The 14,446-nt window shown below is 35.4% G+C and overlaps 3 protein-coding genes and 1 long non-coding RNA gene across 5 annotated transcripts in view; 3 read left to right on the top strand and 1 right to left on the bottom strand.

Annotated features, from left to right (window-relative positions):
- Window positions 1-14,446, bottom strand: part of LOC144554268 (uncharacterized) — a 54,820-nt gene that overhangs the window by 4,223 nt on the left and 36,151 nt on the right. Inside the window, exon 2 of the long non-coding RNA XR_013511590.1 lies at window positions 9,585-9,725. This is a non-coding gene — a long non-coding RNA (uncharacterized LOC144554268). The remainder of the gene's footprint in view (window positions 1-9,584; window positions 9,726-14,446) is intronic.
- On the top strand, window positions 848-4,798 carry LOC144553926 (uncharacterized). 2 transcript variants are annotated; one of them, XM_078302102.1, is made up of 3 exons: window positions 848-1,015; window positions 1,172-3,533; window positions 4,340-4,798. In XM_078302102.1, exon 2 carries the CDS (start codon window positions 1,348-1,350, stop codon window positions 3,319-3,321), a length of 1,974 nt encoding a protein of 657 aa, XP_078158228.1. In that variant the 5' UTR covers window positions 848-1,015; window positions 1,172-1,347; the 3' UTR covers window positions 3,322-3,533; window positions 4,340-4,798. The 2 variants fall into 2 exon arrangements, with proteins under 2 accessions (XP_078158228.1, XP_078158227.1); XM_078302101.1 differs by having other exon boundaries at window positions 848-3,533.
- On the top strand, window positions 8,135-9,586 carry LOC144554264 (uncharacterized). Its single transcript, XM_078302586.1, has one exon. The coding sequence runs from the start codon at window positions 8,158-8,160 to the stop codon at window positions 9,499-9,501; it is 1,344 nt and encodes a 447-aa protein (XP_078158712.1). The 5' UTR covers window positions 8,135-8,157; the 3' UTR covers window positions 9,502-9,586.
- LOC144554267 (uncharacterized) lies at window positions 8,408-13,003 on the top strand. The gene is made up of 2 exons (XM_078302590.1): window positions 8,408-8,530; window positions 12,168-13,003. Exon 2 carries the CDS (start codon window positions 12,222-12,224, stop codon window positions 12,858-12,860), a length of 639 nt encoding a protein of 212 aa, XP_078158716.1. The 5' UTR covers window positions 8,408-8,530; window positions 12,168-12,221; the 3' UTR covers window positions 12,861-13,003.

Here is a 14,446-nt window from a genome sequence, read left to right as displayed (position 1 = left end):
CTATTTTTTTTTAACCATATTTTCGGCTATACTTAGGTAACTAGTTTTAATAATAAACTAGTGGTTTTAAATAGATTATATGGCTGTCTGTGTTTGTACTTTTAATTAACAAATATTATTTTTTAAACTTTTGGCTATTTTTTTAATATTTTCTATTTTCTACTAAAACATACAATTATAACTTTCAACTCTTTTTTTATCGATATTACCAAATTCACATTAATTTTCATCATTAAACTTCTATAATATTTAAAAAATTCCTTATAATCTATAATAACAATGAATTAAAAAAATAGGTTAGTATCAAAAACACAAGGTCAATTATTTTCTTTTTTTTTAGGATTATATATTAGAAGCAATTAACTTACCGTTAAAAATAAGTGAATATTTCTATATTGAACTGTAGATATTGCTGCACTCTACTTAAGAGACCGGAATCGTATGAATCAACTCAAAAAATTGAGTTTAGGTTCGGACCGTACGATGCCCAATTCAACCTGACGTGATTGCAGGACTCCTTGGTGCTAATGCAGATCGGACGGTCCATATAAACTCAAAATTTGAGTCAACACATGTCAGTTGATATGAATTCCTCTAGTCAAGGATCCGTCTCCTCCCAGGTACTGACTCAACAAAATTGAAACGGACGGCCCAGATTTAATATCAGAGCAGTATTATTTGTGCTTTAAGATTCGTGCGAAGTTAAAAATTCCAATCTTGGACTGTCCAATTTGATTGTACTCAGTCAGCTAACCTGAGGGATGTGAATTCTGTAGTCAACCCCTTTTCTTTTCCTCTGTGCTTCAACTGAGCTAAAAAAAGTCTCTCCTTGCAACTGACAGTAATCTCTAAGATAGAAAAGCACTTAAAACCCTAGATCGAAGAGCGACAAACCTCAGTCTTGTTTCCCTCACCTCGGATTGAACAATCGAAGGTTGCACACAAGCAAAACACAACTTACGAACTTGATCGAAACCGAGCTCCTTGGGAACGCTCCTCCTCTCCGTCAGATATGGTCCCACATTCTCTCTCTCTCTCTCTCTCTGTGAATGCTCTCGACCCCATTTTAGTTCCACTAAGAGTTCGTTTTTCAATTTTTAATTTCAGCTTATCAAAATATTTTCAAAATATCTAATTTATTGTGCAATCTTTGCTATGTATTCGTTGATAGGTGCTGATCGGTGCTTCAGATTAGCGTGGTATTCGTTTTTCCTTGCATATCTTGATTACAAGTCAATCAAAAACAGCACAAATTAGCTCACATTTGCACCTGAGCCCTAGGCTTCGAGGAATCAGATTAATTAAGAGTCCAAAAGCATTTGCCATACTACTGAGTAATCCTCGGTAATGGGGACCCGCCAATTAGAATCGGTTGTAAGAGAGCGTTGTAGATCGGGCACCCTTACTGTCCCTGAAGTAAGTTGCATGTTTGACCGCTTGCTGGCCACCAGTGACCCGGTGCCATCCATCTATCCTTTCAACCATCTCTTCACGGCGCTGGTTCGCATGAAGAACTTAACCAACTATTACCCCACTATATTTTCCCTCTTTAACCGATTGACCCAAGCTAAACATATCTCACCTGATGCCTCCACGTATAGCATCTTGATCAACTGTTGTACCCAAGTGGATAGGGTCGGATTAGCTTTTGTTTTACTCGGACGGTTTCTTAAGGTCGGACCGGGTGCTGAAGCACGTGTGTTCAATCCTTTACTGAAGGGTCTTTGTAAGGATTATAGGGTCCATGAAGTTGCAGCCATAGTGCTTGATAAAATGCCTAAGCTGGGATGCATACCTGATCTTGTTTCCTATAACACTCTTATGAATGGGCTTTGTAAGATGGGACGAATTGACAAGGCAGAGGAACTGGTAGATTACATGGTTTCTAAAGGGCTTCAACCTGATGTTGTGACCTATACCACTCTCATTGATGGGCTATGCAAGAAAGGGCTGTTAGACAAGGCAACACAGATGCTGCATTGCATGATTTCCAAAGGCCTTGAACCAGATGTTGTGACTTTCAATGCTCTCCTGGATATGCTATGCAAGAAAGGAGAAATTGAGAAGGCAGAGGAACTCCTTGATTTCATGGTTTCTAAAGGGGTTCAACCTGATCTCGTGACCTATAACATTCTCATTGATGGGCTGTGCAAGAAAGGGCTACTGGACAAGGCAAACCAGATGGTGCAGTGCATGATTTCCAAAGGCCTTGAACCAGATGTTGTGACTTTCAATGCTCTCATGGATATGCTATGCAAGAAAGGAGAAATTGAGAAGGCAGAGGAACTCCTTGATTTCATGGTTTCTAAAGGGGTTCAACCTGATCTCGTGACCTATAACATTCTCATTGATGGGGTGTGCAAGAAAGGGCTACTGGACAAGGCAAACCAGATGGTGCAGTGCATGATTTCCAAAGGCCTTGAACCAGATGTTGTGACTTTCAATGCTCTCCTGGATATGCTATGCAAGAAAGGAGAAATTGAGAAGGCAGAGGAACTCCTTGATTTCATGGTTTCTAAAGGGGTTCAACCTGTTCTTGTGACCTATAACATTCTTATTGATGGGCTGTGCAAGAAAGGGCTACTTGACAAGGCAAACCAGATGGTGCAGTGCATGATTTCCAAAGGCCTTGAACCAGATGTTGTGACTTTCAATGCTCTCCTGGATATGCTATGCAAGAAAGGAGAAATTGAGAAGGCAGAGGAACTCCTTGATTTCATGGTTTCTAAAGGGGTTCAACCTGATCTCGTGACCTATAACATTCTCATTGATGGGCTGTGCAAGAAAGGGCTACTGGACAAGGCAAACCAGATGGTGCAGTGCATGATTTCCAAAGGCCTTGAACCAGATGTTGTGACTTTCAATGCTCTCATGGATATGCTATGCAAGAAAGGAGAAATTGAGAAGGCAGAGGAACTCCTTGATTTCATGGTTTCTAAAGGGGTTCAACCTGATCTCGTGACCTATAACATTCTCATTGATGGGGTGTGCAAGAAAGGGCTACTGGACAAGGCAAACCAGATGGTGCAGTTCATGATTTCCAAAGGCCTTGAACCAGATGTTGTGACTTTCAATGTTCTCATGGATATGCTATGCAAGAAAGGAGAAATTGAGAAGGCAGAGGAGCTCCTTGATTTCATGGTTTCTAAAGGGGTTCAACCTGATATCGTGACCTATACCATTCTCATTGATGGGCTGCGTAAGAAAGGGCTACTACACAAGGCCGAGCAGATGCTGCAGTGCATGATTTCTAAAGGCCTTGAACCGAATGTTGTAACTTACAATGCTCTCGGTTGCACTGTGCAGACAAAGAGAAATTGAAAAGGCAGAGTAACTCCTGCATCACATAGCTTCTAAAGGGCTTCAACCTAATATTGTGATCTAATACCACTCTCATAGATTGGCTTTGCAAGAAAGGGCTGATAGACAAGGCAAGGAAAATACTGCACACATTGTTTACAATGGGCATGGGCCCAATGTTGTGACTTACAATTGTCTCGTGGATGCAAGAGATGTCATGGACGAGATACTATGTAAGACTGATTATTTAAGCAACCAATTATGTTGAGCTATTAAATGAACTATCTTACTTTAAATGAGCTGGTTGGTTGATCTAGTAACAAAATTATTTGTACATACTCCTTTGCTTAATTTTTTCTTTTATCTGGTTCTTTTTTCTTCCCGTCGTCACCTTATTTACAAGGTTGCATTTTCTTTACAATGCATAAAAAATACCTGCATCAGTGCAGACCAATTTACCATTTTGCCCCTGCAGCTGGTAACAATTACAGTATAGGCTCTTCTCTTTGCGTTGTATGAGATAAATTCTAAATATTATAAAATTAGAATATTTGTACACATTTAAAGCCAAGAAATTTTTTTGGATGGTTTTTAATGTAGATATGATGTTCCCCATTACATCTTTAGAAAATTGTGTTAATTGGTAGGTGAAACACACAAATTTAGTGAGAAATTATTTTCTTTTGAATATTATTTAAGAAGTTCCCCATTACATCTTCTCATCTAGTCCTATTTTTTTTTTTGAGATAAACTTCTAAGATATTAGAGAAAATAATTATTATTTAGGTAACAATTTGGTATAAACTGGTTTGTAATATTCAACCTCTCTATCTATTTCACATTTATTTCACATTGCCGGCTATTGTATTTTAACCTTTAGCAATATTTAGCTAAATTGTATTGCTAAATGGGACATTGATGTTAGAAACACTTGTTCAATATTATTTTTTCAGTATTGTTCATAATGTTAGGATATGTAATGTATTAGAAGAATTAATTTTTTTAACCTTAATAACTAACTAAATTTCATGTGATCCAGTATGCTCACTACGAGGATCAAAATAAGACGGGTACTACTTATGAAGAATTCCCTGAAAACCTTGATTGGATGGAGGATTATCTATATAATCATCAGACGGAGGAGGCACAGAGACAATCACTCCTGGAGGCCCTGGCTCAGTATCATTATCCTCCAGTAGCTCCAGGAGACCCATGGGTATCATCTTACCAGTCACCTCATGCGAATTAGACACAGCTCGAGATCACAGACGATGACAACGGGGATGATACTCCTCCCTTCAGGCGACCGCAGCGTGCGCATCTTTCCCCATCTCAATTCACTTTTTCTTGACTATCTTTAGGGCTCTCTTATTTATTTCATTGGCATGTTTTGTTATATCTGACTATTAGTACTATCTTTTAGGGTTTATAATTTTATGTTGGATATTTTATTTTGGTTGCTTTCTGATAGTTAGTCTAGCTTGTGGTTTTATTTTATTCGAACTTCTACATCTTATTTCTATTAAAGCAACTGATTTTAATCATAAAAAATTAGATTAAAACTACCAAATAATTAATTAAAATATTCAAACAATTAAATTCGAACGACATTCAAACAATTATATTAAAACTACGGACTAATTTATTAATGATGCGAACAATTCAATTCAAATAACATTCAAACAATTTAGACATACAAAATATCAAACAATATAAAATATAAACATCAATATTAAAAAAAAAAAAAAAAAACTACTTCCGCATCTAGCAGGAGTAACATTTCCATTGGATAATCTAGCGGAAGTGGGATTTCCTAGAAAAGTCTCTTTCTGCTGGATTATTCAGCAGAATTGAGTTGGATAATGTTAGTTTCCGAATTTCCAAAAAAACGTAGTTATTTTATGTAATTTTGACTTTTTTTAAGTTATTAATAAAGATTTCGGTTAAAGTTAACAAAAGTAATCTCATTTCCATCATGTAATTTTGAAGTAATTGTTAGCAACAATTGTAAAGAATTTGATTAAATGTGTGCGTTTAAATTAATTTGCAATATAAGATTTACTTATTAATTATTCAAATATGCTGAATTTTAATATATCCTAACCATGCAGTTATATAAAACTCCAACTGATCATATATATAGATAATTTGATGAATTCTCGTTTATTGATAGAAAATGAGGACATGGTGATGGGGTCCCTCAATTCTATAAAAATATATAGCTCACAATGCCAACTCCTCCTTGCATTGAATCAGTTGAATTTATTTTTATATTCGTCGGTCGGTAAAAAGTAAAAAACACATGATGCCATATGCATTTCACTATATATCATTGGAGAATGCCATGGATATAATAAGCGATCATATCTTCAATATTCTTTTTTTGGGGGTATTTTTTATTTTTAAATTGGCTTTGTAAGCTAATTAAACTGTCACGTTCTTAAATTGGTGATATGTAAACATTATTATGTAATTAACAAATATTCGAGGCTGCCAAAAATTTCATATGCTGTTGATATCCAACCTTTCTTGCATAGTGTGCAAGATACCAAATTTGTTTGACAGTTGACTTATAACAATGAAAAAGTGAAACGTCATCCTTTTTTTTTTTTTCCCCCCTTTGTGCAGAATTCTAAAAATTTCCAGTTAATAGATGTTCAATGTTTTGGAACCAAATTTTAGCCATTTAATATGAGTAAATTTCTCAAACATTAACATAATGCTTACAACATTGACATATACAGCAGTGCTAATGTTATGCTAATATGAAATTATAATTGTTAAATTGAATACATTTATTACAAAACATTGTTAATCACCTGATATTTAATGTGGTTTTGTTAACAATATTGGTTTTGGCAGATGCAGCTAATGTTATGCTAATATGAAATTATAAATATAACATATACTATGATTAACAATGGGTCCAAACCAGCAGACAAAAAGTACTTGCTCTGATAATATTGTGCAAACAACCTGATATTTAATGTGGATAAATTTGCCTAGATATAAATGATCAATTTAATCAAAATTATCATTAAAATTAACTCCCGTTTAAAATCCAGTTCTATATATGGCAATTAGTCATATATGTGTGCTATTGGAGATTTAGATCATTGTACGCTCATTTAGATTAATTCTATTGTAATTGTTTTGTTCTCCAACTCTGAACCATACAAGTCATCTCCTAACATTTCTGCTTTGATTTAAAATTAATTAAACTGCTTATTCATTAATTTATGTAATTAATTTGACTATTGGAATTTTTTTAATAAACCATAATTAGAAAAAAGATTTTGATGAAACCAACCTGATTAATTTATTTTACAAAAATCATAAGAAATGAAATGCTATTTTGGTCCCGAATTTTTTTTTTGAGACTGAAATGACAATTGATCACATGTATTTTTATATTTTTTAACGTATTTTTTCTCAAAATCCTTAAAAACAGCTGGACCGAAATGACATTTTAGTTCTTATGTTTTTTGTAAAAATTAAAATGATCATGGTGGTTTCATCGAAATCTTTTTTGTAATTATGGTTTATAAAAAAAATTCCCACTATTGCCCCTAGGCCCTAGCTTTTTATTCTTCGAGTTCTTTTGGTTATTGTTCTCTCTCCAGTCTCCTCAATCCTTTTTCTCGATTTTGTATCATAGTATAAAAAATTTTGGGACTGAATTTTGTGCGGCATAAAATCTGTGTCATAAGGTACAACATGTTTAATTAAGTCGTCCAAAAAAGTCGAACTGACTTGCTATACACACTGCTGACAGTGAGGTCATTGAATTCACTGTGCAATCTATAGGTATGATCGTTGTGTTCGAGCGCTCAGTTAGGGCCTGTTCGGCCGACAAATGGGAATGGGCACGGGCATGAGAATTTAACTGAAAAACACTGTTTCTGTGGGAAAAAAAAATTCAATTGAACTGAATGTTTTTTTCCCACGTGAATAGTGATTCGGCCGAACACGCCCTTAGACTATTTATTGCATGCCAAACGATTGACTGTACGAATCAGTCTATAGAGAAATATTATTGGCCCCATGCCCAAGTTCTAACTTTTGTATGAGAACCAACGATGATTCTATCCAAGTAGAGGTAGAAGTAGAACCGTAAAAGCACACCGACAAATGAATTATTCGGATTTAGTTCGGTGAGATTAAAAATTCGTGATTTGAAAATGATTCGAAATTATGCGGATCAGAAATCTCAGTTTTGCAAGAGAGCAAAAAAAAAAAAATTGTTTTTGAAAAAAATTTGGAAAAAGTTCCGTGAATAATTTGTAAAATTAGGGAAAAGTTCATAAAATTTACGAAATATTCAGTTTTAATTGGATTAAAGTTCAGTCAACCGAATAATTCGACATTCAGTTCAGCATCACCTCAAAAAAGAATTATTCAGTATAATTTGGGTATCTTGTCACTCTGCTTAAAAGTGCTTACAAGTAGACATTCGTCCGGATGCACTCAAGTAACTCAAATTTTTATTTTGGATTCGATCCATCCGATCAGATGTGGCCAGTGGAATGCATGGGATTATTTAATATTGGTACCAAAGTTGATCGACGGTCTGAATACAAACATAAAATTTGAGGTACCTAAGGCAAAATTAATTAAATTACGATAACTGAGACCCATTTTGTTTGTGCTTGGACTGAGCTCCGAAGTCAGCTCATTCCAGTGAAAGAAAATAGCAAAAACCTAGATCAAAGAGCGACAATCATCAATCTATTTAATCGAAGGTTGCACAGAAGCAAACACAAATTACCTACCAACTTGATCCAAACCGAGCTCCTTGGGAACTCTCCTCTCCAATTAGAATCATTTTCCATACTACTGAGTGAGTAATCCCGGGCAATGGGGACCCGCCAATTAGAATCATTTGTAAGAGAGCGCTGTAGATTGGGCACCCTTACTGTTAATGAAGCACATTGCCTGTTTGATCAGCTTCTGGCAACCAGCAGCCCGACGCCATCCATCTATCCCTTCAACCATCTCTTCACAGCGCTGGTCCGCATGAACAATTTAACCATCCATTACCCGACTATATTTTCTCTCTTTAACCGATTGACCCAGACTAAACATATCTTACCCAACGTCTGCACATATAGCATCTTGATAAACTGTTGTACCCGAGTGGATCGGATCGGATTAGCTTTTGTTCTACTCGGACAATTTCTTAAGGTCGGGCCGGGTGCTGATCCTGGTGTCTTCAATCCATTACTGAAGGGTCTTTGTAAGGATGATAGGATCCATGAAGCTGCAGCAATAGTGCTCGATAAAATGCCTAAGCTGGGGTGCATACCTGATCTCTTCTCCTATAACATTCTTATGAATGGGCTTTGTAAGATTGGACAAATTGACAAGGCAGAGGAACTGGTAGATTACATGGTTTCTAAAGGGCTTCAACCTGATGTTGTGACCTATACCACTCTCATTGACGGGCTATGCAAGAAAGGGCTGTTAGACAATGCAACACAGATGCTGCAGTGCATGATTTCCAAAGGCCTTGAACCAGATGTAGTAACTTACAGTGCTGTCATGGATACACTGTGCAAGCAAGGAGATATTGAGAAGGCAGAGGAACTCCTTGATCGCATGGTTTCTAAAGGTCTTCAACCTAATATCGTGACCTATACCACTCTCATAGATGGGCTGTGCAAGAAAGGGCTACTGGACAAGGCAAACCAGATGCTGCAGTGCATGATTACCAAAGGCCTTGAACCAGATGTTGTGACTTACAATGCTCTCATGGACGTGCTATGCAAGAAAGGAGAAATTGAAAAGGCAGAAGAACTCCTGGATTTCATGGTTTCTAAAGGGGTTCAACCTGGTATCGTGACCTATAACATTTTCATTGACAGGCTGTGCAAGAAAGGGCTACTAGACAAGGCAAACCAGATGGTGCAGTGCATGATTTCCAAAGGCCTTGAACCAGATGTTGTGACTTTCAATGCTCTCATGGATATGCTATGCAAGAAAGGAGAAATTGAGAAGGCAGAGGAGCTCCTTGATTTCATGGTTTCTAAAGGGGTTCAACCTGATATTGTGACTTATAACATTCTCATTGATGGGCTGTGTAAGAAAGGGCTGCTAGACAAGGCCGAGCAGATGCTGCAGTGTATGATTTCCGAAGGCCTTGAACCGGATGTTATAACTTACAGTGCTCTCAGATGCACTGTGCAAACAAGGAGAAATTGAGAAGGCTGAATAACTCCTGCATCACATGGCTTTGGAAATCCCAACCTAGCAAAGGGAGCACAGTCAGAAGAGAAGTAATTAACCTGGAGGTTGAGACTGGTATAAATCATATGCAGTGCTGATGGCCAATTGGTATTTTTTCTTTTGTTTGAATCACTATTCTTCATGCTTAAATTTTGCATATTGAGGAACATTATATGGGTCACTGGTATGTCTCGTACAACCTGTCTCGTACATCAAGTGGATGATTTACAGAGCTTTATCATGATGATATATAAAGGCAAAACTTAGGTAATGTTTGCAATATAAAACTTTGGTGAATAAGTTTGACCTTTTTGGTTCGAATAGTTAAAAGAAATTTCCTCAGGAAAACATTCAGCTAAAACAATGCTCTTTAAACTCAGTGCAGAGAATCTTGAAGGAAATATTCAGTTCTGAAATGGGTTTGGGATTATAAGTACTGGATCAGTTTCAATTGACTCAGATTAACAGTTGTTATCTGAAATAAGAGAAATATGATTTCAAAAACATTTCTTCCTTGCAGAGAATCTTATTGGCAGAAAACTGAATAGATCCATTCTCTTAATTAGTTAATAGATCAAAGTGCAGGATCATTTTTTCTTTTGTTATGGTTGGATTAGTTTTTCTGGTCTTTTTGTTTTACTGTCTTTTTAATTTCATGTGATCTATTCACATTGAAATTTTAATTTGATTTAATGAAATTATTGGTTGGTCATCTCTAACTAACCTTAAAAAAATAATAACAAAGTGCAGGAGGAGCATTTGTGGATACACATTCAAAAGGCCCTTGTTTGCTAACATAAATTACAGAGCTGAATTTTTCCAAATTTGACCCTATTGGATCAGAGTTGTTCTGACTTGGTTAACACAGGTTTGGACTAAATTCTGATCCATTTCAGTTCATGTCGTATCTAAACTTTTGTACTCATTACTAATTTAACAGTAAGTTTCCAGAAACATGTTTTTACTGAAGTATCCTAATTTCTGTTCTCCATAATGATATAGAGCTGACGAGCTGATTTTAGTTGAACGTGACCAAGTTTGTATGTATTTGATTTCATCTCTTCTTTGGTACAAATTGGGTACTTTGAAAATTTGAAATATAAAGCTGAAAATTTTACTAACACTTTGTATTTTGCAAAATATGGATCACACTACAAGGTTAGTGGCAAAACTTCTCCTGATTGTAATACAAGTTGAGAGTTGTGAGAAAGTGTCACGATCAAGACAAGCTGAGAGTATTGGGTATTTTTCGCCTTTGAAATTATCCTGGTTAGTCTGACAACATCTATAATAAAATGCATCTTTTTATCAGGGTTTATACTAAGCACTAAATAACCTACTTATGTGGATTATATATTTTTTATTAAACATAAGAAATTAATGGAACATGTTACTATTTTTGAATATTTACATTAGTCTGTCTTTTTTTTTTTTAACATATGTTTCAGGGTTTACATAAGTCAGGGGCTTGAATCCTATCTTATTTACAAAAAAAAAAAAAAAATTAAGTCTGTCCTACCATTTGGATAGTAGTAATTAAAAGGAGAGTTTTTGTTTTATGTATAATTTGTCAGATGCTTCATTCCATATGTGTACTGTTAAAAGGAGAATACTACAAAAAAGTCATTTTGTATTTCACTTTATTACCACCACTGGTGATATCCTTCTTAAGTGATAGTTGTTAAATGCCAATCCAGAGATACGCAAAAACTATTATGAGAAATGTTTTTTTATTTATTTATTTATTTATTATTTATCATTATTTGTATGCTTTCTAGAAGCATGAGCAATATAAACAGGCTATCAAAGTGCTCAGACATTCTCTCATAATCAAAATTGACAAACTTGGTGTATATTATTTTAGTACCAAGCAAAAGTTGGGCTAATGAAAATTACAGAACTATCGTTGCAATGCATTTTTTTTTTCACTATTTAAACCAGTATTGAACCAAAGTTAGTCCCCTCTCTATAAAATACAGGACTTTCGTTTAGCATGAAATTGCAAAAAAAATGTTTTTGATAGGTAAAATATAAACATTTATTAAGTCAAATTTAGATTATTTTTAAATTAGCACATCCCAAATGTGAAATCACAAACATACGGGCCAAGCCCAATAATTTTTCCAGTAGATAAAACCTTGCGTAGTTCAGGCTTTTGTCACAAGCCATCGAAGGTTTCTTTTCTTTTCTTCGCTGTCTATCATTGCGGTATCACAAATTCACAATTCCCATACTTCTCTCCTTCTCTTTCTGATTTCTCCCTCATTTCCATGGCGACCCGCAAGTTGGTATCGTTAGTAAGAATGCATAGTAAGTCGGGCACCATGACTCTCTCAGAAGCACTTGGTCTGTTGAACCGCCTGATCATCGCCAAGGACCCAGCACCGACTATCTATCCCTTCAACCTTCTCTTCGCAGCGCTCGTTCGCATGAACAACTTAACAAACCATCACCCGGCTATCTTTTCCCTCTTTAACCGATTGACCCAATCTAAACAGATCTCACCCAATGACCACACATATAGTATATTAATAGGCTGCTGTACCCGAGTGGATCGGGTCAGATTAGGTTTTGTTTTACTCGGGCGGTTTCTTAAAGACGGACCGGGGGCTGATCCACGTGTCTATAATCCATTACTGAAGGGTCTTTGTAAGGATAATAGGATCCATGAAGCTGCAACCATAGTGCTCGATAAAATGCCTAAGCTGGGCTGCACACCTGATCTCTTCTCCTATAACATTGTTCTGAATGGGCTGTGTAAGATGGGAGAAATTGACAAGGCAGAGGAACTCCTAGATTACATGATTTTTAAAGGGCTTCAACCTAATGTCGTGAGCTATAACACTCTTATAAATGGTCTTTGCAAGAAAGGAGAAATTGATAAGGCAGAAGAACTTCTAGATTACATGATTTCTAAAGGGCTTCTATCTAATATTGTGACCTATAACACTCTTGTGGATGGGCTTTGCAGGAAAGGGCTAATAGACAAGGCAAAGCAGATGGTGCATTGCATGATTTCTAAAGGCCTTGAACCAAATGTTGTGACTTACACTGCTATCATGGATGCACTGTGCAACCAAGGAGAAATTGAGAAGGCAGAGGAACTCCTTGATCGCATGGTTTCTAAAGGGATTCAACCTAATATTGTGACATATACCACTCTCATAGATGGGCTGTGCAACAAAGGGCTGATAGACAAGGCAGTGAAAATGCCGCTACGCATGGTTTCCGAAGGGCATGAGCCCAATGTCATGACTTACATTGCTCTCACGGATGCATTATGCAATGAAGGAGAAGCTGACACGGTAAAGGAGTTTCTCAAGAAATTTATATGATCAATGAATTTGATTTAAATGTTGATCAAACCTTTGTTGAAACCAAATAACTATCAGAGTATAGGAACTCTCTTTTCGCTGCAGCTTTTAGGCCGCTAATCACAATTATGTGCTTGGAGGTTGTTACAACATGGGCCTTGTGTTGGATGACATCAATTTAAAATATTATAAAATTAGAATATTTGTGCACATTTAAAGCCAGAATATATTTTGGATGTTTTTTTTTATTTGTACACAATTCTGGTATTCCCACTTTTTTCAGTTTCACACTTGCAACTTTTTAACTATTTGATATAAATCGGAACCGAATTGTAAGAATTAGCAATTGGTTAATGAAATTGAATCTAGTATCTACATTTGCCCTCTTTCTCAATTAATTTATCTCTATAATTTCTTCCAATTCCCACTTTGTTCCAGTGTTGGTCTGACAACTGAGTCTCAGAGTCTTCAGTCTATCATGAAATTCATCCAGTTTCTTTTGTAATATCCTGGATTTCACTTTGTATAACATTAACATCAATGCTTTTACAAATATAAACCAAACAATAAAACTGTGAACAAACAGTTCAACGGTAATAAATTAGAATTATGATTCATCACAATAACAATAATTAAATTTAAAATCTAATATCTTAAATTTAATATATGACTCTATATTAATTTTACATGCAACGAGTCATAGGTGAATTGGCCTGATTTAAACTATTTGATGCATACTTGCATATTATAGTGTTCAACAACTTTTGAATAATGATTTGTCAAAAGAACTCGGGAAATGAGTTTAAAGGCTGAAATTAATGATCATGTCAACAAAGTTACATGATTAATCAATTTAGTTTTATTGTTGAAATTAAGTTGAAACCAAATACCATTTTGCTCCTGTAGACTGCTTTTCTTTTTGCGTAGGAATTTAGAGATGTAATCAGACTATATTGGTCTTTTTTTTTATTTGTCTTCCTATTTTTTTTTTCATAAACCAGCCACAATTTTAACATTTTTAATCATTTTTTTTTTCAAAATAGATGGAGCAACTTAAAATTTGAATGTACTAGAAGCAAGGTTCTAAATAGTGCTGCTATAGCATTTTTCGAACATAGAAGATATGACGCTATCAGTGCTATAGCGCGCTATTCCGCACTATAGCGACGCTATTTGAGCATAGTGTCGTTTTTTTAGCTAGTCCGCTATGACGCGATAAACGCTATTTAAACCTTTGACTAGAAGGTCTACGATAATTTCTTTATTTACCATAATTGATTTTTGAATCGAGATCGATAATTCAAATCCAAATTTTTTCCATGTAATACACCAAAAAAATAGTTCAATTTTTTTTTTTACTGCTAGAAAACAAATGCCTAAGAAATATTTTAGAGTCCTTCTAATACATCTAAATTATAAGATATTTTATCTATTTTGTTTGATTTTCTTTCTAACATATTCAAATTATTATTGTTCTTTCTATATAATTATTAAACAATTATATTAAAATTAAATGTAACAAACTAAAACTTATGATTTTTGTGAGACCGCAACGTGAAATGGCGGTCCCAATGAATGAGGTCGCCATTTCACATTGTCTTATAAAT

Source organism: Carex rostrata, chromosome 5 (genome assembly GCF_964058835.1).
Source record: "Carex rostrata chromosome 5, lpCarRost1.2, whole genome shotgun sequence".
Classification (NCBI taxonomy): domain Eukaryota; kingdom Viridiplantae; phylum Streptophyta; class Magnoliopsida; order Poales; family Cyperaceae; genus Carex; species Carex rostrata.
Note: the sequence above shows the minus strand (reverse complement) of the source record. Positions and strands in the feature narration are given on the sequence as shown.